We start from the raw sequence: 22761 nt of genomic DNA, 5'->3' as shown, positions 1-22761 counted from the left end.
GTGTGGCTGAACTAAGGTCCCCCGAGATATCCTGTCAATCAAACAGGGTGTTGCATGTCTTTACTTTGACTTCCCATTTATACAATGTGACTGTCTGTACGTGGTGTTCTTTTTGTGCCTGCTCAACATTAAATGGGCATCTATGCTCATTACAGCAACTTAGTTATTCTTGTGTTCAATTGTTTTATTGTTTACAAACCAATGTCTTTTTGTGCAAATCATTATCTTCTATGTGCACCACCGGAGAAGACCTTTTGTGTTGAGAAATGAACATATGAAAGCTTTCACGTTATCTGATATTATGTACTGATAACGAGTATGAAATGAGCCATTTGTTCTTATGGAAATGTCACACATTATTACTTTATGTTGATGCAAAAGCTCTGAGCTATTCCTTGTATAAATCACAAAAACTGCATTAGAGTTTGACTGGAAGATGTTTTTTTACATTTATCAATATCAATTTACCAGATCAATATTGTTAAGTCAACACATGCCCATCAACACAATCCTTTATCCATTACATGCTCCATTACATTGTCCCTACGGTTTCCCGACAAGCCATTAGGTAACAAAATCTCACGAAGGAAACCTAGTATTTCACATTGCAGGGCGGTCAGTTTGGAGCTTTTATCACAATATGTTTCCCCGCCTTCCTCTGGGTTCACTGCGTAGTATGGAAGACAAATGGAAAGCCATTATAAGTGTATTAATTACATGTACAGAATTACTTTGTTCATCAATCAAGCTATTCTTCCCCTGACTTGTCAGGTGTAATTTGGTGAACAAAACCTAGGCCTTTTCTGTTCTGATCTTTGCTGTTAACAGCCTGTGTAGTGTTGACAGGCTGGAACACTGAATGCATTTCCCTCTTGTTTCTTCTACAGAAGCACACCGCCGTGCCACCCTGCTAAGCAAAGGTTCACAAAAACACCTCAAATAGAACTGACGCAAATTATCATGTCAAGATAGATTAATTGCAAATATCGCTGAAAGACTAATGATTACCACTGTCAGAATGCATAGACGACACAGCAGTGTAACCACTTTTTAGTGGGCAGGCATCATATACAATTATCTGTTCTTCTCTGTAAGAATGAATGTCAAACTAGCAACGCATCTAAATCCAAATACCACAAATGATTAGAACGTTTAAACTTTGAGCCGTCATTACAGAATAATGGGACATTGGTGGGGAAGTATTTCTAGGCTCTTTGCTATTCAACTGAATTACTCATAAAATGATATACAATATGGGGCACCCAGTTCATGTGTACCCATGTAATCATCATTTTGGGTATAAAGTTTCAGCAAAGACAATGGAAACAAATATAAATAAGGGATATAATGTTAAATTGCATAGGGACATGTTATACATATTTGGTCACTGATTTACATAATGATTAAAGCATGTATCCATATGTACTGTAAAAAACTTTGAAAAGGAAGAGATCAAGATAAATAAATGTAATAGAGTGATGCTGAAACCAAGATGTGGATTGAGCATCCACATCTATCTTTATCTATAGGCAGCCTTTATCTCCACAAAGAAGTGATGCTAATATTTTAAACATTGAGTGTACAACTTAATAACCATGTTTAACTTACTACATTTATATAATATTACTACCTTTTACGGTACTGTTCGGCAGCATTCATTATTGCAATATTTATACTCACCAGTATTTATACTCACCAATAATCGCTCATTCCTACGGTAGCATTTAGTCCTTGCAGAATGGTAAACAGAATATTGGATTGTCTCTGCAGATGTATGAGTAACTCTGGTGTAGGCCTGAGGCATGAGTATGACAACAGAGGTGAGAACAAACATTTTTACCTCCTCTGAGCCTCTGCACTGCATCCCTGGCCAGTTTAATGCGTGCGGGCCCCCCTGCAAATACACCGTGTGATACCATTGACACAGATTATGGATTTTACCTTCTTAAAAATATGCTATGTGGGAGCGTGGAAATGTCAGGGAAGGCACCCAGGCTCTGAGATTTACTGGGAATTTATAGATCGCCAAATGCTGCTCTCTAAGGAGGAAGAGAGGGAAAGTCCATGCAGGAGGCTCGTCAGAATGCAACCACTGTTTCCCATTTCACCCCGAGCAAGAACAGATATCTGGCACATTTGCATATACATGCATTTGCACAGATCCAATCAAACGTCAAGGTGCCGACACAATTCCAGGATTCAAAGCAGAATACCAACCAGTGTTTCAGCTGTAACTAATACCCATAGCCCAAGGAAGTGTAAGGGAGGGCGCTTTATCTTTGGAAGAGATAGCATTTAAACCACAGAGGAGTTTTAAGCAGACGGCATATAGCAGCACAGGTCAGGTCACTTGTTCTTGTTACAGCTGGGGTGTGTCAAGCAAGTAGAATGGACAAGTAATGCTGTCATGTACCATTCAGTTCAGTAGGGCATATCCTATGTATAGTGTTGAATATCTTATTATTTGTTGAAAGCATTGAATGGCTCAACATGATATGCCTGATAAGCAGGAATATAACAGATCTTTATGGTAGCGCAACCCATTTTCAAGGTTACATTGTGAAGCCTATGGCCGTACTGAGATAAGAATGTATGCTTACATCAACACTCATATCTGTGAATGTCTGCTTAGGAAGTCTGAATCCTTGTGTTGCTCATTTTATAGTCTTGTGCTGTTTCAAAGACGTCTTTCTAGCTTTCATTGAAGTTTATCAGCAGCCGTTGACCGCATAGTGTAAAACCAAACTGAAGTGCTTGTTAAAATCATTTCAAATCAAAGAGTAATGATTTTTTGAAATCTTTTTTTTCCTTTCCCCTCCGAAATACAGTTAATGAAAGTGGGGAAACAAAGTGGAGGAAGGGAAATGGAACAGAGGTGGGGAAGAGAATATATTAAGCTCTGAATGGAGACATGGAAGAAAAATATTCCTCATTCGGAGCCTTCAGAATGTGTTATTAGGGAATGATTTCAACAGGCTCTTAGTAGCTCTCATTAGATGGTGTATCAAACCAGAACAAAACTCACTTCTCCTAACTATGTGGAGGAAGTGGATTGGAAAATTAAATGGGGAGAGGAGAGTGAGGGAGCAGTCTCTGCCACGCTCTTGTCACCGTGCCCCTGCTCCCACTAACAAGTCCGCTCAGTCGACTCGCGCTGAAAGTCATTCACATGGTCTTTAATTTCAGTTCATTGATTGGAATTTAAAGCCCCGGAATATAGCAAGGAAGACATTAAGATTATCTATATTCCCTAAACCATGCACTGAACATTTGTTTTTAAATTGCTGTACAGTATGGCTGAAACCTTGTCTTTTCAGTTTGCAGCCCTAAAACTTCAGAAACTTTGCAAACTGAGTTTGCTCTCACAGTAGGGTACAACATGAGTGCCTCTAGTTTCTAAAGAAGTATATATTTATATACTGCGTGCTGTAGATCAATAAAAGTAACATTTCATTAATCTTGACATGCTGTTCCTGCTTGATGCCAGATGCTGGGGACACAAGCTGTCGAAACAAAAGACATGCTCTTCAGTGCTTACTTTCCCCTTCCCTGTTTTTCTTTGTTTCCATTTCCAAAGACAGCATTACATCTGTCAGCAAGACATGATTTACATAAACATCAAACTATCTTTCAGAGTATCTGTCAGGGAAACTCTTGAGACTTGCAAAACATTAGCATTTCAAGGTTGCATTTACACTATGTTCGCGTCTATTTTGCATATACTATTTTTGTGTGTTTTTAATTTACGGTTATATGGTTGCTTATGTCTGACCAAAGACAGACTTGAGATTTTAGGCATGTAATTCCTCAGTCATTAAATAGCAATAACCTAAAAATGTGAGAAACAAGAAAAACCGTGCCTTAAATGCTATATAGAAAACAGTGCATAACACGTCAACTTGTCTGGTAAGAATCAATCAACAAAAAGAAAATATAAACAGTATTACTATTCACTTCACTCAGCAACTGCATGCAATCACATCTTGAAATGGAAATTACAGCTTGAACAAGTGCATGGCTATTTTATGGATTACTTTTGCCACTGATTGTATACCACTCGTGTAGTACAACAACGACTGCATGATGGAATTGTGTTTAACAACAACTGTATGGAAATGTCCTAATGTTTTTCTGCTGTACTTATTTTGAGTGCAGGCTTGTGTTGGTTTTGTGTAGACGTGTTTGTGCTTGTGTAAAGGCATGCGACGTGTGGTGGGCACTGAATGTGTCACCTGTGAAAGAGACCAAAGTGGCACTCTTGGTGCCATTTGCATGATTAGTTGTTATTGCTAGACAGGGCTGAGCACTTGCCTGGAATTACAGTTGTACAGAGGGAAGAAAATGACCAGAGATGGATTTATTTTTAACAGTGAAGAAAAAAAGTCTGAAGAACACGACTTGAATTTCGGTAAACAGCTAACTGTGCCCATTGAGTAAAGCTTAGTTGTTAATTTTCTTTTTTCTGTTATCGCTAGATCCCTAATCATTGTTGTATTCAACATTTTACTTCAACTTTCCTTTTTCCCCCAAAGAAGCTATTCTGCACAAATGTTGGAGGACTTTCACATCACATGCTAAGACCCAAGCAGGCCTACTCTCTGACCTATACTATCTGGTCTACTGAACTTATATCTTAAACATTATACTTCAACTACTGTATACATCAATATGGCCTTTATGAGAGGTGTTGTACTTTGCTCCAGTGTAAGGATCAATACTCTATGAATTTTTAAGCGCATCTCAGCTTCGGGGATAGCCTGTAACCTGTGGCACTGACAATCTCATTTGTGCCTTCAGTCCTCCTCAAAGCTCTGAGTTTAGTTTGAAGTACTAACCTTATCTTGACGAGACAGACACAGGGGATCCTTGGTGTACCCAGTATTTTCAGAACAATAATGTTAAAAACCATTCAAAGTTGTAGGCATTTGAGACATATCATATTGTTCCAAATGGACTGTTGTTCTCCTGACCTCACTGCTGCTTTAAAATAAATTGCATTCTGTAGATGGGAAGATCTACACATTTAATTTCCCTCAGCTCTGTGCTGACACTTAAGTGCCAGTGATGGATCTGTAAAGAAAGCCCTTGCTCTCCTGTCTGTAATAAAAGGAGTTGTTTCAGTTTTACGTTGTTCCATTTCAGTTACACGAGAATTGAAAAGTAAACATTATCCATTTCAGGTTCAAACTTTTCAGAATATGGTTGGATTTCAATAACAGACTTGAACTAGAATTAACTCTTCTTTTAATTCTTTCCATTGCTGACCACTGTGCATGTGCCCTAAAATAAAGTTGATGTAGTGTATCGCAGACAGCTACTGGCATGCCTGTGATGTATTTGCAACTAACACCAACTTACACAGACTACATAATTGGCTGCTTTGCATTTTCTGTATGTCTTTGACTTTTTTCTATTTCCAGCTGACATCCTCAGCTGGCTTTTTGTGTTGGGTTTTTTAGAATGCTGAACACATGCAAAGAACGACGCTCTCGACTCTAAACATTGCATTGGCTGCAATGGAAGTTTTCAACTATGTATGACCTCTGATAGATGGCATTCACTTCTTTTAACTGACATGTGCCATTTTGTACTGCTGGTGTTTATTATGTTCAGGTCAGTTCTGGAAAAATGCAAGGAGTATTGAGACGTTTGGTTTATTCCTTCAGATCTTTGAGTGTTCATATTATTAGAGTCCTTAAGATTAACAAAACATATTACATTTTGGAGCATTTTCTAATTTGTGGACATCGCTAAATCAAACATCAAACTATTACATTTTTAAATGTATTGAATGTATATTCAAGATATGGCTTGCACTGAAGGTGTTCTGTGCAAATGTTAAATACAAAGATTAACATTAATTAAAAAATATAATTCAGTTGCTATAATTCAATTTGTCATGGTAAACCCCTCAAGGTATCTCAGGGCATCGGCAGGTGAGTCTATTTTCTTGGAATTAAGGCCAAGAGCTATGGAGCAGCAGTCAGAGTTAAGTGAATCAAATATTTCTGAAGTTGTGCCCAAGTTTAGAGCTCCATCGCAGCTTGGTTCTGAACTCAACTTATTTTTATATGGATTTTTGTGGGTTTTAAAAAAAACATCAGAACAGGAAGTCTGTTTTGTGATGGGCCTCTGAGAGTTAACGAAGAACTTCACGAGCAGCTGGAAGACTGAAGATGGAAAAGCCTTTTTTTGGGAACTGCCATTGAAAACTATTTTACACTGAAGATTAACAAAAGCCGATTCAGCACACACCGAAACTGCTGATATAACTAATGCCTGATGCCAGGGTGGGAAATAAACCTAAAAGCACATTTCCTATATATTATAATCTTACATTAAGCATAAGATGGTGTTTTCCATTTATAAAGATATCAAATATAAGACATTTCTTTGAGAAATCGGCTTTCTTGTTCGTTAATGGCTAATTCTATTACCCTTAGAAGAAGAAAAAAGGATTTGGATTAGATTGTGTACATGCTGATATCAGTTTATGTATTTAAAGTTATCAATACATATAATGTTTATATGTCTATTCTTGGATCAGTGATCATTTATTTTTAAGTCATGATGAATGTGTGTTGAATTTTATAAAATTCTGACTTTCATTACACATACTGTAACTCATTTTAGGAGTTATCTTTTTGTAAAACCTACACACACATCATGTCCAAGAACACCTGTCAAAGTACTGAAGTTCAGTACTTTATAAAGGGAGGTGACCGTCATTGGCATTAGTAGTCAAAAAGAGATCAACCTCTCAGAATGTGATGCAGTCTGAATTTTGTCTGACACATGATTTCTAGTCCTTATCATCAGCTCAACCTTTCTTAAGTTTTCTTGGCAGAGAGAGTTATACACGTTGGGATGGGTTGGACTATAATCCCTGTGAATACAGTGAATCTACATTGGCAAAAGGACAATAGTAATGATATTCACCTAATCTCCCCTGACAGATTCAGGACATGCTTTTCATTAATACAAAAGTGGATAAGAGAGCAGTAAGCACTGTTTCAGAGTTTACCTAAATCCTTTAAAGCTAACGGAGATTCACATTCTGGCGTCGCCTGTCTCTGTCTGCTTGGGCTTAAGCCAGGTACCGTATTTACAGAGCTCTTTGACACACTTTTTTGGCTGCTATTTTCAAGGTGTGACTACAAACAATTGCAGGGGTACAGTCAATTGCACAGGTGGCCATGTGAACTTAACAAACAAGAAAGATACATGTTCGAAGATTCTGTGCTTCTATTTTCTACTTAAATTAGTTATTTTGACATTCACAGTGAATGAAAAAGAAAGGTTATTGCTAAATATTGATTGTTGTAGAAGGTTGTTGAAAGTGTCCTAATTCTAAATAGATTTAACTTTCCTAATGTAACTTTATAAAACTGCCTCTATATAATCGAACTGCACATTCAGCTGAAGTGTCAAATCACAAAGGATTATAAACATATTGAGATAAAGGCAATCATGAGCTGATGATCTCATCAGATTATTCAGTTTCATTAAAATACACAGGTTTTCAGTCTGCGTGTCTACTTTCAAAAACCTTCTTTATTTTCGGAAAAAGAAGCATCAGATTGTGCTGTCAATAATTTTTGTTAAGAACAGGTGTTTTTCAAACCCTGCCTATCTGATTTGATAAAGGAACGTTGCATTTCTTGATGTTTGGAGGAAAGAATCGGAGGCAATCTTAAAAAAAGCCAATTCCTCTCTTTTTCACATGAAGAGAAAGAGTGCCAGTGAAGTTTCCATTCAGATTGCGAAGGAGGAAAGAAGAGGGAGGATAGCACTTATTTTTCTTTTTAATTAGCTTCATCTGAGGAATTATCCAGCACTAATATAATGGCCCGATTCATCTCCCACACCATCTGGTGTGAGAGCGGTGTACCTCTGGAGCTGATTGCTTTCCCCTGGTGCTGTGTTGGGGTAATAGGCTGTTCAAAGGCTGCTCTGGGCTCGGACAGCTGAGCAGAGGTGGGGCAGGAGCAGCTGGCCTTGGCACCTTCACCTGCTGCCTGTCAGAAGCCTTTCGAATATGGTCCATCCATGCCCTAAGTGTATGGATCTATGTCTGCGTATGTGTGTGTTTGTGTACATGTGCAATGTGCTTGAGAGTAAACTTAAAGCAGAGCAAAAATGTCATCCACGTCCTAAAGAAGACTGGAGTGAGAGGGAGAGAGAGAGCACATCATTAGAACTCTTGTGAACATCTGGGAGAGGTGAGACATTTGACAATACGCAGAAGTGTCTGGAAACGATACCAACATTTCCATTAGTTTGGACTTTTGCCCCTCATCTCAAATGAAACTGCCAACAAGACATACCATTTGCAGTAAACAAGTCACAAGTGTTGTTCTCTCTATTTCGAATACTTGAGCTGTATCTCAAGAAATGTTTTAATCATGTCATTGTCAATAGTTTGCTAATGTTGCTACGCATCTATTGTATCTGTAACGCATGTCTTTATTAAGTTAATAAATAATATTTCAATTAATAAAGTTACAAAGTGGCCCAAAGAAATAATGAATGGAGGTTTCAAGGGATATTTAGCGTTGTTTTTTTTTAATCCAGCACTTTCTCAAAGCAGATTGTGCAGATGATAGGAGCCATATTTTAAATGATGCGTGTTTGCCGTTTGCCTGTAAGCTCACTCCTCATCCCAAAATGTATATTATAGATTCAGGAGACAATAGGCAAAAATAAAAACATTTTCAAAGACCGTTCTGATAACTGTAGCTAATATTACCATTCTAAAAAACAAATCATTATTGCTTACTTTTGGAAAAACTCTGATTTAGATAACTCAGCCAAGCCTTTCCCTTCCTTTGTCTTTGCACAACAGGTCTTTGGGTAGCTGTTTGCTGCAACCCTTTTGAAATAAGAACAGGTGTTTACATATAAGGTCACTGCTCTGTGCTGGTCTTAATTAAATACAACAGATAGCTGCGACTAACATCGAGAAAACATGTAATGTAATAAAGACACATTGAACAGTGTAAAGAGCAGGAATTAAGTGTGTGTGTCTGTGTAGAGGGGGGACGGGTGAGGAGGGGGGACGGGGGCTGATGTTATTGAGGGTATCTTATCTAACAGTTGAGCAGCTTTATGGCTTCTAATAGGCACCCTGTCGGATTGAATTGTAAATATGGAGCACCATTGTGCATTCAGAGGTGTGTACATCCTCTGCTTCATTTACCAGATGCTAAGTCATGACCAACCCGTTTATTACACCGTGCAATTCACAATTAAAATGGAGAGAGGCTCACAAGGAAAAAGCCATTTACCTTAGCCCAACCTGCACTGACACACCAGATACACATTTCACTGTTACTTGAAAACTTTCCATGCATGGAGCACATTATCATTTGATTTCCATCCAGAGTTCTCAATTAAAATTATACAGAGGTTGCATTTCATTACCTAGGCTTGGGGCAATTTGCAGGCCATTAAGTTTCTACCTGTATCAGTGGAGATGTTTTCGAGGTGAACATCTGGGGTTGAGGAGGCAGAGCATGAAATGAAATGCCCCTGGCTCTCTGCTCTGCCTTTTGTCCAAAAAGGGCTAAGGGTATTAAAACGCCATGCATAGTAAAGAGCGTGTTTCCACGGGCTGCAACAAATTGGTCTGGGATCTGAATTGAAATAGAAAATCGACCATGAATTTCAGGATACCAAGATTGTCATATAGTCACCAAATATCCACAAATTGTATTTCAATATTAACTATTGGGTTGTTGGATGCAGAAAGCATACTGGAGTTGGTGTTTTTTTAGTTGGTATTATTGTTATTATTATTAATATTAATAAATGATTTGAAGAATTTCTCTGCTGTCTAAATCCTGGAGACCTGAGAAATGCAAAGTGTTCCTTTACGAATTCCCCGTAAAGGGATCAAGGTTCTCTATAAAACTCTAATTGATTTCTGTACCATGCAATAATAAAGACTTACCATGAGAAAAACGACTCTTATGAGACCTTTAAAGAATCAGTCCTTATTGCACCCCAGATCTAATGTTTTCCTCTCAATCAGGATTTGAAATACACTGTGCAATTATGTTGCCTAATGATATAATGTAATTTGGTTGGTACCTTATAAAAAAACTGTTGGTTACAACGATTAATCTCTGCGATTCTCTGATTGAGATCTGATATGTATTCCTTGTGCAATCTTTTGCTCGGTATGACCTGAGACACAGACCACCACAGTGGTGGTTAAAATTCATCTTATTAGATTTATTTTTAAATTATTGAAATGCCAAAAGTGATTTGAGTTGCAGAACCTCTTGTAACAAAACATTATTCTTATAATACCTCACTATTGTTTATAGAATAGAATAGCCTTTTGATTTGTTTGCCTTAACTGAGATTAGATTAACCTCTAAACAGTCTGAATAATTAGTCCTGCCTACGTAGGTTTGGTACCCACATGAATGGAAGAGATCATATGAATGGATTAGAACAATTGAGCAATAATCTCTGTATTTTCATTGCCTCAGATTTAGCATTTCTCATTACATTTGACAGCATGCTGTCACACGCAAAAACTGTATTGACATGGTGTCCCTTATGTAATAAGAAGCTTCTATGCAAAGAGCTGTTTTATCAAGGGTTACTGTGCTTGCTATTGAGTACCACCCCTTAATCTTCTGTATTTAAAATAAGTCAAAAGAATAAAAGCCAGTCTAATATGTTTTATGAACAAATTGAGGGAAAAAAAGATCAAAACCCTGTAGCAAAACCCACAGTTAGTGCAGGACAGCTTTGATGCGTCTCTTTCCACACTGTTGTGAATAATAACATTCTTTTGTTGGGGATTATAGGTCCTTGCTACAGGGTGTTCCAAATAATTTTTCTTGTGACAGCCTGAAATGGCTTTCAGTTTGTCAAATAACTGCAGAGTTGCTGTCGAAGTCATGCAGTGAACATTTCGAAGATCACTTTCCTCAACACTGCGAGGCAGCTGCGTTAAGAGAGCCCCAACACAAACTGGCTTTTCATTTCTGTTATCATACTCCAACAGTATGGGGATCTCACTGGAGATTTGTGTGGTACAAGTTGTATGCTAGATGATATGCAGTAATCAGGCCCTTTGAGTCTCCTTCTGTCTCTCTCACTTTCTCTCCAGTCTGTCTCTCCCTCTTTCCCCTGTCCTCACTGAAGCTGGTGAGCACTCAAGTTTTGCAGTGTTTTTGCATTACATCATTTCACATGGCACACTATTAAGCTTCTGGGAACAGGGAAGACAGCCGAAGCCTTTAGATTTGTCATAGCATTGAGCTCCATTGTTGCACTGAACAGATGAATTGCATGCTGACCAAAGCGGCACTAAGCTGGGGGAGATAATTAATGCACAGTCCTCTTTTTTCCTCTTGGACGAAGCATGGTCAACCGATGACACTGAGACTAGTTGTCAGATTCTGTCCCTTTTGTGTAAACATTTGGGACTCATTCTGCAAGGGGCATGGCCTCCATCCATCTATCACCTCCATCTTCCCATATGATATTCCATCCAGGTACAATGTCATGGCGACGCTTATAGTTATGCAGCGGAATTTATTGTCTGCACTGCGGCAGATTATCATTGCTTAACATGCCACACAGGAGACTTAAAGAGGCAGCACCTTCACAGTGTTGCATCCTGCTGGCAACCATGTTGGAAAGCTTGTGGCATGCTGGGAAGCCGGGTCTAATGCATGGTTTCCTTTAATGTGAAGGACATAAACCTCACACTACAGAGCAAGAGAAGAAAACGGGAAGACTGAATATATTTAACTTGTATATTTACTGTTTGCCCTGACACTCTTTTCACATTTACATTTTTTATAATTAGTTTTTATTCGTTTTTATTCATCACTTTTTTCAAAGCCTGTATGTGCTTTGCTATTCATTTTATTTAAATGTAGCATATGTGTTGACTATAGTAATTGAAAGCCAGCTCAGATGCAGACATCTAGAGATATATTTAGTTCTTTCACTTGCAAAAATGTGATATGCTTAAGGGCATTCGGGGGAAACCTTTAGTTATGTAATGATCAGGTGCACACCCACTATTTACAAGGCCAATATTGTGTGTTTGATTCACCCAAAGCAGCCTTCAAAGCTGGTAACTTGCTACGTGTTAGTATTCCATCCAACTCCATTCAATAACAAAATACAGATTCAACCTAAATAATTTAACACCACTGCACGTCAAACAAGAGTATCAGGCATGAGCCTCAGGATGAATTTGAAGGGAAAGTTCTTTAAAGAGCTAAAGGCTATGTAACAAAAGACTTTGAGAACAAGAAATGTTCTCGCAAAAAGATGTGTAGTTAGAAGAGAATTAATCTTTTGAAGTTGTTATCCGCATGCATATGCTATGAGATTCAGATACCAGGCTATAGGAGGATAAGAAAGGTTCAGCTTTTGTCCACCGTGGGCAATCCTCCTGGCAATATGGCTGCTGTGTGGGTTTTGCCTGTGTGATGCTAATTGCCTGGGGAGGAGCAAGAAACAAAATGTTCTTAAAATTGATTAAATCAACCGTGGTGTGCCTCAGTCTAAATCCCATCTGTAGGTAGTTACAGACATGCCTGCAGAAACACTGTAGCAGGAGCTGCTTCAACCTTTAATATCTAGCAATACTGCTGTAAAGAATACCCCTCTTGTTTTGATTTGAGATAGCATGCCAAGTGACAAATAATGCCTGTGAGTGTGTGCGGTTGCCTTTTTACGCAGAGATAGATACGGCTCTGTAACTACCTCCGCTGATGGCTTAGCGCTGGAGAAACAATTTCCCATCATTCCAGGTCTGTAGCTTTTATACAGAACAACTAGGCAGAACAATGGTGAAGCAATCTTACCTTGAACAGACTGTGAGGAAGAGGACAATGTTTCTCCTAAACTAAGGCCTTAACATAGACAGAATAAGCAAGTAGAAAGCAATATAAAGAATTAACCAATAACTATTGATATTAGTTTACCAGTAATATTTAAATACTTACAATTTATAATGTGTGTTTTCTAAGCCAGTAAGCCAGTTTTAGGTAGGCTTAAATTCCCTTAGTTTAATTTTGTTTCCATAATGTTCTCAACCTGAATCCAGCCCTCCGACAGGGCAGCGTAAACCTGACCTAAAGCCTGCCGAGCGGTGGACATTTGTTGGCTCTTCATCCATTCCAAGGCTTTCCATTATGGCTGTGGATGACAGATGTAGATACGGCGATGTTCTCCCCAAGGCTGTAAAGCATGAGGCCTAACCTTCCTCTCAGCAGAAGTAATGGTCCACACCTTTAATTGTCGTCGGCTGTTCATCTTCACTAACAATAGCAGTAAGCAATGGGTCTGGGAAAGAAAGGCAGTCGTGTCTGACAAAGGAAGTGATTTAGTTCTGGAGGCAATTCGTAAGCGGCCATTGCTGGGGCAGCAGTAATGTGCCGAGAGAAAGATCATACGGGGTAAGAGGCATAGCCGATACAATAGTGGCACACAAGCAACGCTGTCCCCTCCCATTGCAAAGATTTATCGGAAAAAAGAGGCAGTAAAATGTATATTGCGTGTGTCGTTCAGAGGAGCGAGAGCTTGTGTCATTGAAGTGGACATCATGCTTTCTAGATGATTGATGCTGCAAAGAATTTAAAAGTGAGTTGGACAAAAGCAACTTTGTTGTCTTGATATCAGTCACAAAACAAGCAACACATTTTATTTAAAGAATTGGGCTGTTTGCGTAGGTGATCTTCTTCTGGTTTTGATGGCCCCTCATTATCCCATTTGATGTCAAAACATCATTTGAAGCTCAACATCCAAAAGTCTGCTTTTAGTTCTGTATTTCTCTATTCCACGCAGCCTTCCAAAGAGGCAAAACTGCTGTGAGAAAGAAAAAATCTATTGATGGGTCACTAGTTTACTGTCAGCATTAGAGACCTAGAAAAAGGAATAGACAAGTGTTGTTACCAAATTAAAGCGTGTTCCCTGGGAACGTTGATGCCCATTAAAATGATAGATTGCATGGTGTATGCAAAGGGAGGCTTTACACCCACAAAACAGTCTAATTGCATTCATTCTTTTAAGAAGTCCACAAATGTTGAATCTAGATTCTCAGGCGTATTGGCAGCAAGCTGCTAGACAGCAGATGACTAGCTTCAAACGAGTAGCGAGGGGGAGGGATGTAAAATCTTGACAAACAGTGAGAGCCAGTGTCCACATCATCTCTCGCCCCTGACAGGCTTCCCCATGCATGAATTCAAAGCTGGTAAAACCATGGCTGGATTCATTTTGATCTGACATTCATCATGTAGATCAGTGTTGTGGTTTCACTGTACTGTGTCCACGATAAGATGTTTGGCAATTGGCCCATGACATCTGTTAGAGCCAGTGAAGAGAAACTGGGACCAAATTGGCCTTTCTGTCACACGTTATTGTTGCCTTTTGGCTTTGAGCACTATTCATTCTTATTAGAAAAGTCATGCTAATCAAAACTATTCCTGAATGGAATTGAACTGTATGTCCAAATTAAAAAAGTTAATTTAAAAGCATGAGTAAGCTACAATATATAAAGCTAATCATATTCATTTAAGATAATTTTTGCGGTTGCAATTTAAGGTGCCATTGCATCAGATTGTGTGATTCTGTGTGTTCAGAATCCCCCCCCCTATCTATGCTGTTTCTTTACCCCGCGGAGGGTTTTTGCAAATTGGAGAATTGGAAGGGACTGCAGATTCTATTCTCCTTTTATTTGTCTGAAGGAACTATAAAATAAACCTTGCAGCCAGTTGCCGGGGGGTAAATTAGTTTTGTGTACTAGTTTAAAACCATTACGGAAAAAAACGACATGCAATATTAATGATATATGAGATGCAGGCTAGAGCATGTCTTAAGAGTAATGGACTCTTCGATATTTACCACTCTCACAGAAAACGAAAACTTCCCTGCTCCTTTGTATTCTCTTAATACTAAGTTATATGTAACCATGCAGTGATTTTGTTAATACCAGTGCCCGAACCTGCTTAGATTTCAAGCCTCACAGCTGAATTATAGAATTACAGATACTGCTTGCAGTATTTCTCAACCAGCTTGCATGACTCAAGCATGGTGGCATGTGTGCGGAAGGCGTTAGGCAGATGGGATGTGTCTGATATCTCTCACTCAACATAATGAGACCAGAATGCGCTTCACCAATCTCAGGGCCCGTCTGATGGCAAGAGACACAGTGCCCACTCATACGGGAGGGATCCATCCCCTCTTCAAAGATAATGAGATGACAATGTATTCAACTATCATTAGATAGAGACAGGATTTAGGGGGGAGAAATGGGTGAGAAACATTCTGCAGCACTTGTCTGCAGCCTTTGATCAGACGAGAAAAGCAACTGTCATTCTTTGTATCAGTGCTGGACTCAAGAAAGCGCAGCTAACTACTTTATCACCGCCAGTGTCACTGAAAGGCCATAGTTTGTACTGTATTTCCTCAAGCAGGGGATTTCTCAGGCACATCTGGATTATTAACCGAACAGAAACACACATCTCTGGTTACTGTCCTGCTGCCCATGTGATATGTTAAAATCTTTGCCTCTTTCTGAATTCATTCGCTTGAAAAAATGTGTCACAGTGTAACTTAGATTTGCCGTCACCTGGGAAGAGAAGACACAACATTTTGCCAGACATAGCACTCCAATGCAAGATGTCAAAAGTGCCATGTTAACAGGCTTATTTAAGCAGGCTTGACGAGACAATCTTATTCTAAGTTGACAGTTTGTTGTGGCACTTGTAGAGGGATCCATCTTGTCTTTTGTCCCCATGGTGGAGATGATCCCTCGCATGCTGTTTTTTTTATTCTCAGTCTTTCTTAGAACACTGTGTTTTGACAAATAAACCATCCAAATCTTTTTTTGTCAGACATTCTTCAGTGAGCATTAGGCCAACTGAGCTGCACTGAAGTTCTGAGACAGTATTTTGACAGCAGACAATTATGCAGCGTTATCATTTATCTGGCAGAAGAAAATGTGTTTGGTGCAATCCAAATATCTGTAACATGTTATCTTTGCAATGCAATGTTTTGTTCTTTATAAAAACTTGTTATCTTTATGTATATAATATGTATAAGAAGAAAGCAATCTGGTAAACATATGATGTGTCTTCTTGGTACAATGTTTGCTATCCTCACACTCTGCTGTTGCAGCGTTCTCTCATCGCTTTCCATCTCTGTTAACTGTCAGGCACACAAAAGAGAATAAAATACAAGGCAGAGCTGCACTCTTACTCCTGAAAAAATATCCCCCTAAAACGGCAAGGAGCTGAGCTTAAAAATAGAACAATCTGTCTCCATTTGTCACACAATTATGTGAGATTGATCAAACTTTTGTGATGCCAAAATCCCTTTAAAACCTGACAAATCACCTCTCAAGTCGGGATTCATCTTGCTTGTATAGTCTCCGTGCTTCCCTTAAAACTCAGCATGATGCTCATTTGAAAGTAAGAGGAGACGCCTTAACATCCAATTTCCCAACATTTCATCATCATGTCTTAATAATTATGCAGAGTTATTAGCTCAAGTATTTGTCCTTGGCATTCTTAATGCCGGTTGACATTTATTATGAACAGTGATGGTATTGGAGATCTTTGATTTTCCGTTTGCGGTGGTAAGTGTGGTTTGGTGTGTTCTGTGCAGTGCAACAGCACCCTCTCTTGATAATGGATGATATTATTACATCACCATCAAGGAGCATACAGTATGAGTGTGTCTTCAAACTGCTAAAATGAACTAAGCGAAACTGTCCCTTACATCATCGATCATGGATGGATGCATATATCAATACTTTGTTTGCATTAGTTTTTAGTACCTTAAATAGTAGTTAACAATCTAAACTTGTGCTGGGACCTTCACGCTTAAAAGCTCTCATCTGGTTCCAACTTTCTGTATTATTTTTGTTCTAAACTGAATACACAAAACCACATTTCATTTCCAGTTTTTGTCTCCATCGCTTCCTTTGTAATAATGTTGAGGGGACCTTATTTAAGGAAAGTAGTTTATATTCAAGTTCATTCAACATGAAAACATGGAATCATCATAAAGTGTGGCCTTGTTACCTGATATTGTATCTTCACTTATCTTTGGATAATGCCTGCTTTCGGTTGTGAATGTACACTTTGCAGGGAAGGGTGAACTAATTGGGCTGTGTTGAGATGGCATACTTGGATAAAAGTGCAGTGATAAACAATTGAAGATGACTGAAATGTACAATAAATGGACATACGTATTAATACGCCGGCATGTTGAATTCTTATGAAGAAATTCAAAGAGAAACTTGGAAACTTTTATAAATCAATATGTTTTATTTAATCATTTGAAATACTAAAATGTTTAGGTAATAATATGTTAAAGATAGACATGGTTTTGATATCAAACTTCAGCCAGCTCTAGATCAGTGCAGCACCACCTTTCTTCTAAATGTAAATGTGATTTTTTTATCACTTAGAAATTCCTGCAAAACATTAAGCAAAAGTCAATTAACACGAGTCAAAGCAGCAAAAAGCTAATTCTCACTACAGCCCTTATTGCCAGAAACAGACTTGAAAAACATGTTGACTTTGTGAGAGTGTGTCATACTCTCGCCACATCTTAAACTGCAGTTGCTAACTATTGGGTAGCAACTTGACCGGAGTCTGCAAAGCAGTTTAGTATAACATATGTAGGATTTAGCAATAGTGAGAGACCTCCCAAGAAAATAATATAAGGTTACAAATGTGCAAAAATGTTATCCATTGCAGGGACAAATTGAATAAAGCTATTTTCATCACTGTTGGCTCGTGTTACTACAGCCATTATATTATGCTGAATTAATTAGACAGAGATATATGGAGATAGATATTCTACATGGTAGGGCTTTCGGTTAGATGATACCCTCCAGAGGTGAACTAAGGAGAAAGCTATTATCCTTTATTGATCTCCATTACAGGATCTGACAGGAGATGCAGATAAACCGAAATAGGAAGTTAGAGGAGATTTATCTTCACATCAAATGAGATACATATTGTGCAAAAAGGGCTTTGCTTCAAAATAAATGAAAGATAAAGGAGTGTTATATTTGGTGTATTCCGAAGAAGAACTGTGGACATATAAGCCCAAATTGTGTCTGCAAAAACAATCTAAATCTTACCAAACAAGTGAGAGGAGGGTGAGGCAGAGTGAACTATTTGGATGGTAAACAATGAAAAAAATCAAACGCAAGCAATAACAGTTGGTCCTCAGTCTGTCGAGTGGCACCTCAAACATGCTTGAATGATTTAAAAAGTGGGTGCTGCAATGAGAAGAACACTGAGGTGAATGCCGACATCAAAGTAGCTTCCAAGTCTGTTTAGTCAAGGAATCGGTTTAGTTTACTTAAAGCAGAGCAAGGGACATTTAAATATCCCAGCCTAGGCGCCTCATTCAGCTCTACACAAGGATCTGAACTTGCAGAGAAGACTGAAGAAAGTTTATTTATAGGTTTGCATGCTGTACAAAATTATGATAAAAACTAACATTCGGCCCCAAACACAGGTACAAAGTGTTCTTATTGTGATAAAGTCATTATTGTTGTTACTTTTAAGACATACAAGTAAGATCTTGTTTCTGAGTAATGCACATAAGACTCAGATAGCTGGTTTAGTTGCAACTGCTGTCACTTAGACATAGTCTGCTTTTTTTTCTAAATGAATCCAATGGGTATGTTATAAATTATAAGATCATCCACATGACCGAAAAGGCATCATATCCTTAAAAATGCAGAACAGACAAGGATCTTGATATATAATATTGTATAAATCAAGTCAAACATTCGCTCAGCCAGCATGCCCAGAAATCAAAAAGAATAATAACAATAATAATCACATCGGTGGTCAGCAGAGTGCACTGGTTTAAGCATGATTCTAACAACACATGTGGTTTCAGAAAGTTCACAAAAATCTGTACAGCAGTGTGAAATATCAATATGATATATTTTCTGTAATTTACAATTTTGTAAACTTTTCTTTAAAGTGTAACAAGACCTCTAAGACAAGCAAATTACTTTGGTGTTCTGCAGCTACAGTCTCAATAAAAAAGAAAATGTTCAGTTGTATATTTTAGCAAAAAGCTTGATTTCATTCCTGTTCTTTAAACCAGTCTGGACAAACTCATCACAGTGGTCTTCTTTGCTAAAGAGTAAGAATCTGTACAGACCACTCACTAAGGAAATACACAGGTACTTGGTTACATGTATGTATCATAACAACTTTCAATTGAGTGGCTATAAAGTGAAATATAAAGCCCAAAATATATTGTATGTGATGGCACTGATAAGAAAAGTCTCTGTATAGATGGCTAATTTACTCAATATGTCACTTCTAAATTAAATGTTATGGACATACACAGAACATTTCAGAAAACTAACAAAACAGTACAACAAAGGCTTGGCACTTGCTACAGCTTAGCCAAGTCTGAAAATTCTTGATCGGTTGAGAATGTGGAGAATGTGCATTGCATTCCAGTTTCTGAATAAGTCCTCCCCAGTGGGAAGGCATGTCCACTAATGATAGGAACAATGGTTTATGGGCAAGGCTCTGTCTGTGTTTCCCTCTGAAAATGTTGAAAGCCGAGTTAAAAAGAAAAAAACATGACTCTCGAAGGATGTGTCCTTGATCCGCTGTTTTGTTTGTCCACTCTTCTTCACCACTTTCTCATTTGTTTCCCATGATGTCGTGAGACAAAACGCTCAAGGCAATTTCACCACCACCACGCAGGCGCCTGCCCTGCCAATGTTGAGAGGGACCTCCTACAGGACGACAGAGAGGTTAACATGCAGCCTCCCATCTGAGGCCGTCTTCAAAAAGAATCCCATATACTTCATGCGGATAAGAGGGTTACAGAGGCAAGAGTGGGAACACAAAGCAAGCTAAGGAATATTGATAGGATTCAACAACTTGATTTATTTTCCCAAAGGATGTACGCTATAAAAATCACATGCATTACTATTATTATTATGTTAGCTGGGACACTGATGTTATTAGCAACCATTTCTGGCAAAAATAATTGGCAATTCCTTTAAAAAGTTAAACTATTTTAAAAGTTAAAAATCCCCAATTTTTTATTAAATATGAAACAATGTCAATATCATATTTAAACTGTGCTATGTAACAACATGATGATTTTGGGATTACCTCTGTCCACTCATTGTTCTGTGCATCATAGGACTCGACAGTGTTCAGATATGACTGGCCGTCGTACCCCCCCACAGCATAGAGTCGGTCCCCCAGCAGGCAAACACCCACTGCGTCCCGGGGGACACTGAGGGACGACACAGTGGTCCATGTGTCCGTCTTTGGGTCATACCTGTAATTGCAATATTTTTACTTGTTTTTGCATTATGATTGAGATGATGATAAGGATGTTATGTTAACATGTTGCTGTCTCTTTTGTCCTGTGTTTTGACGGTGTCTAAATTATGTTTTATGTTCCGTACATCAAAAAGCCCTAAAGGTTATTCAAAGTTTAAATATATGGTCTAAAAGATTCATCATATCAGCATTAATCTCAAGAGGAAACAGTGTCCCTTCCCCACCAATTTAAACATCCTTATATTCCCACTCTTTAATCACAGATGTCTGAATGGTCACTGGCGGCAACTCTTTTTTAGCCCAAATAGAGAGCCAGATTGTTTACTTAAAAGCAAAAATGGTCTCTTGGACAGATGCTGGTGGCTGCTGGGTCCTCAGAGAGATTCTCTTTACCATGCTGTTGAAGGAAAGTATGATACTTTATATGATTCCTCTTCAATAACTTGTTGGTAATGAAGTCATTTATATTTATAAAACAGTTTTAAGCGAAAAGATTCAACTAATGATATGACAGAAGAAATGTATCTGTAATTAGGACATTTTTCAATATAAACACCAAATGCAACAACAACGCCAAAAACACTGTCCGATGTAATAATATGTAACAGCGTTACATGTAAATGCACCATTAAACTCAAAATTATTCAATATTATATATCTCTGATTTGTTTTACTAACTAAAATATTTGCATTTAAAAGTGAGTGTTGGGGTTGGGGTAAAAGTGTTTAACACTGATCTTGGAGACAGTCAGACATTAAAGCTGTAGTGGGGGGACTTTTAGATAAATGAACATTTGTTACAATGAAGACCTTGCTTAACACATTCACACAATGCTGATGCAGCCTGTTGCCAGGAGGGAAAGCTCTCTGTATAATTTGATACAACGAAGGAATTATGGTGTCTGGTGTCTGTGGCGACTTTCCCATGCTGGAGCACAAATGCCTGCAGGTGAGATATCTCCTCCAACCCCAGGAGCGCTCTCATTAAATCTTACTTTGTATTGTTATTATGTTATCCTTCCTCTGAACTCAGCTCTTTTTTTCTATCTGGAGATAGCTGCTTCTCTGTTGCTCTCTTTTTTGTGGCGATACCTCTCACTGCCAGAGGGCGGTGAAAAAACGTCCATTGGTCCAGCTTTATCGTAAGTGGCTAATCAACTAAAAATCTCAATACCAAATATCCCCAATGCTTCCTGTGAGTAAAATCACTGTTTTAAAGATCAGAAAAAAAGACACTGCTGAAGAGATATGTGTCTACTTTAACCATGTGTTTTTTGAAAGGAGTGAAGTTGAAGTAAATGATTGTATAACAGCATATAGTGCAAAATGAACAATTGTGTATTATCCTACAAAAACTTTTTTAAATGTATGTATATGTATATGTAGGGGTTTTCTCGTTTCTCCGCTTAAGAAATAATAATGGATTATTTGATGTGAATTAAAAGGTTGCAGAAGCAGTGTATCGTATGCTTTGAATACACAAATAATGGTAAGCACACAAACATGAGGTCTAATACAAAAATTGGAGTTGAATTCTTATAATTAAATAACGACTGGAGGTGCTCTACAGAGTCACATCCCATTCAGGTTCAGGGGGGTATTATGGCCAACAGATGGTGCCAGATACTATGTTATAAAACAATGTGTGGAAACTATGATCTGTTCAATTGAGTATTGTTGTAGTATAACACAGACGTGTCTTAAAATGCAGGAAAAGGGTGGGGATCGGGAACAGTTTGTCTCCCTTTTGTTCTACAGCCTGGTCCCCACCCATGACTGAATTCAACAGCAATTCAAAACCTCTTACAAAACATTTGTGTGTGTTTTCTCCAGAGAAGAAGCATTCAAAGACCTTTCAACACAATCGGAGAGTCTGGAACAGTGGTTAGAAGCGGGGGCGTCGTGTCCGCCTACGGCATACAGGAAGTTGTTGTATGTTGCCACACCCACTCCTCCTCGCCTTTTGGCCATGGGAGCACACATACTCCACTTGTTGGTGTGCGGATCGAAGCACTCCATGGACCTCAGACACGAGCTGCCGTCTCGACCACCTACTGCAAACAATCTGAGCAATATAACAAAATGAGTTAAAAATCCCTAACATCAGGCAGGTACATAAAGTCCTGGTCGATCTGACATTAGTAGCTCACATCAGATGTTTTAAAAAGCATGACAAAACAATGATAACATGACAGATTTTGTCAGAGGAGTTAGTAGTAAATGCCATTTTTCAAAGGCCCTTTCCTTGAGAGTGTTCTCTCCCAGAGAGATCACATCAATGTGTTTAGTGCTTGCAGCTCACAGGCCCAACAGCAAGAAAGTAGAGGCTAGGGAAACAGCTTCCTTTTTGTCTATTTTTGACCTAGTTGCAGAAATAACTCAGCATCGACTTTTACACTGAATACTGGATGTAGCAGAGCAGCAGCCT

General features: G+C 38.5%; 1 protein-coding gene across 3 annotated transcripts in view; it reads right to left on the bottom strand.

The window, feature by feature from the left end:
* Positions 1–18437: 18437 nt before the first annotated feature.
* Positions 18438–22761, bottom strand: part of klhl4 (kelch-like family member 4) — a 28689-nt gene continuing 24365 nt past the window's right edge. For all 3 annotated transcript variants that reach the window (XM_034136215.1, XM_034136210.1, XM_034136219.1), the window contains exons 9-11: positions 22186–22398; positions 20157–20328; positions 18438–19771 (exon numbers count right to left, since the gene is read on the bottom strand). In XM_034136215.1, the coding sequence (XP_033992106.1) occupies positions 19712–19771; positions 20157–20328; positions 22186–22398 (445 nt within the window). In that variant the 3' untranslated portion in view covers positions 18438–19711. The remainder of the gene's footprint in view (positions 19772–20156; positions 20329–22185; positions 22399–22761) is intronic.

Source organism: Trematomus bernacchii, unplaced genomic scaffold (assembly GCF_902827165.1).
Source record: "Trematomus bernacchii unplaced genomic scaffold, fTreBer1.1, whole genome shotgun sequence".
Classification (NCBI taxonomy): Eukaryota; Metazoa; Chordata; class Actinopteri; order Perciformes; family Nototheniidae; genus Trematomus; species Trematomus bernacchii.
This window is presented reverse-complemented; position numbering and strand designations above follow the sequence as displayed.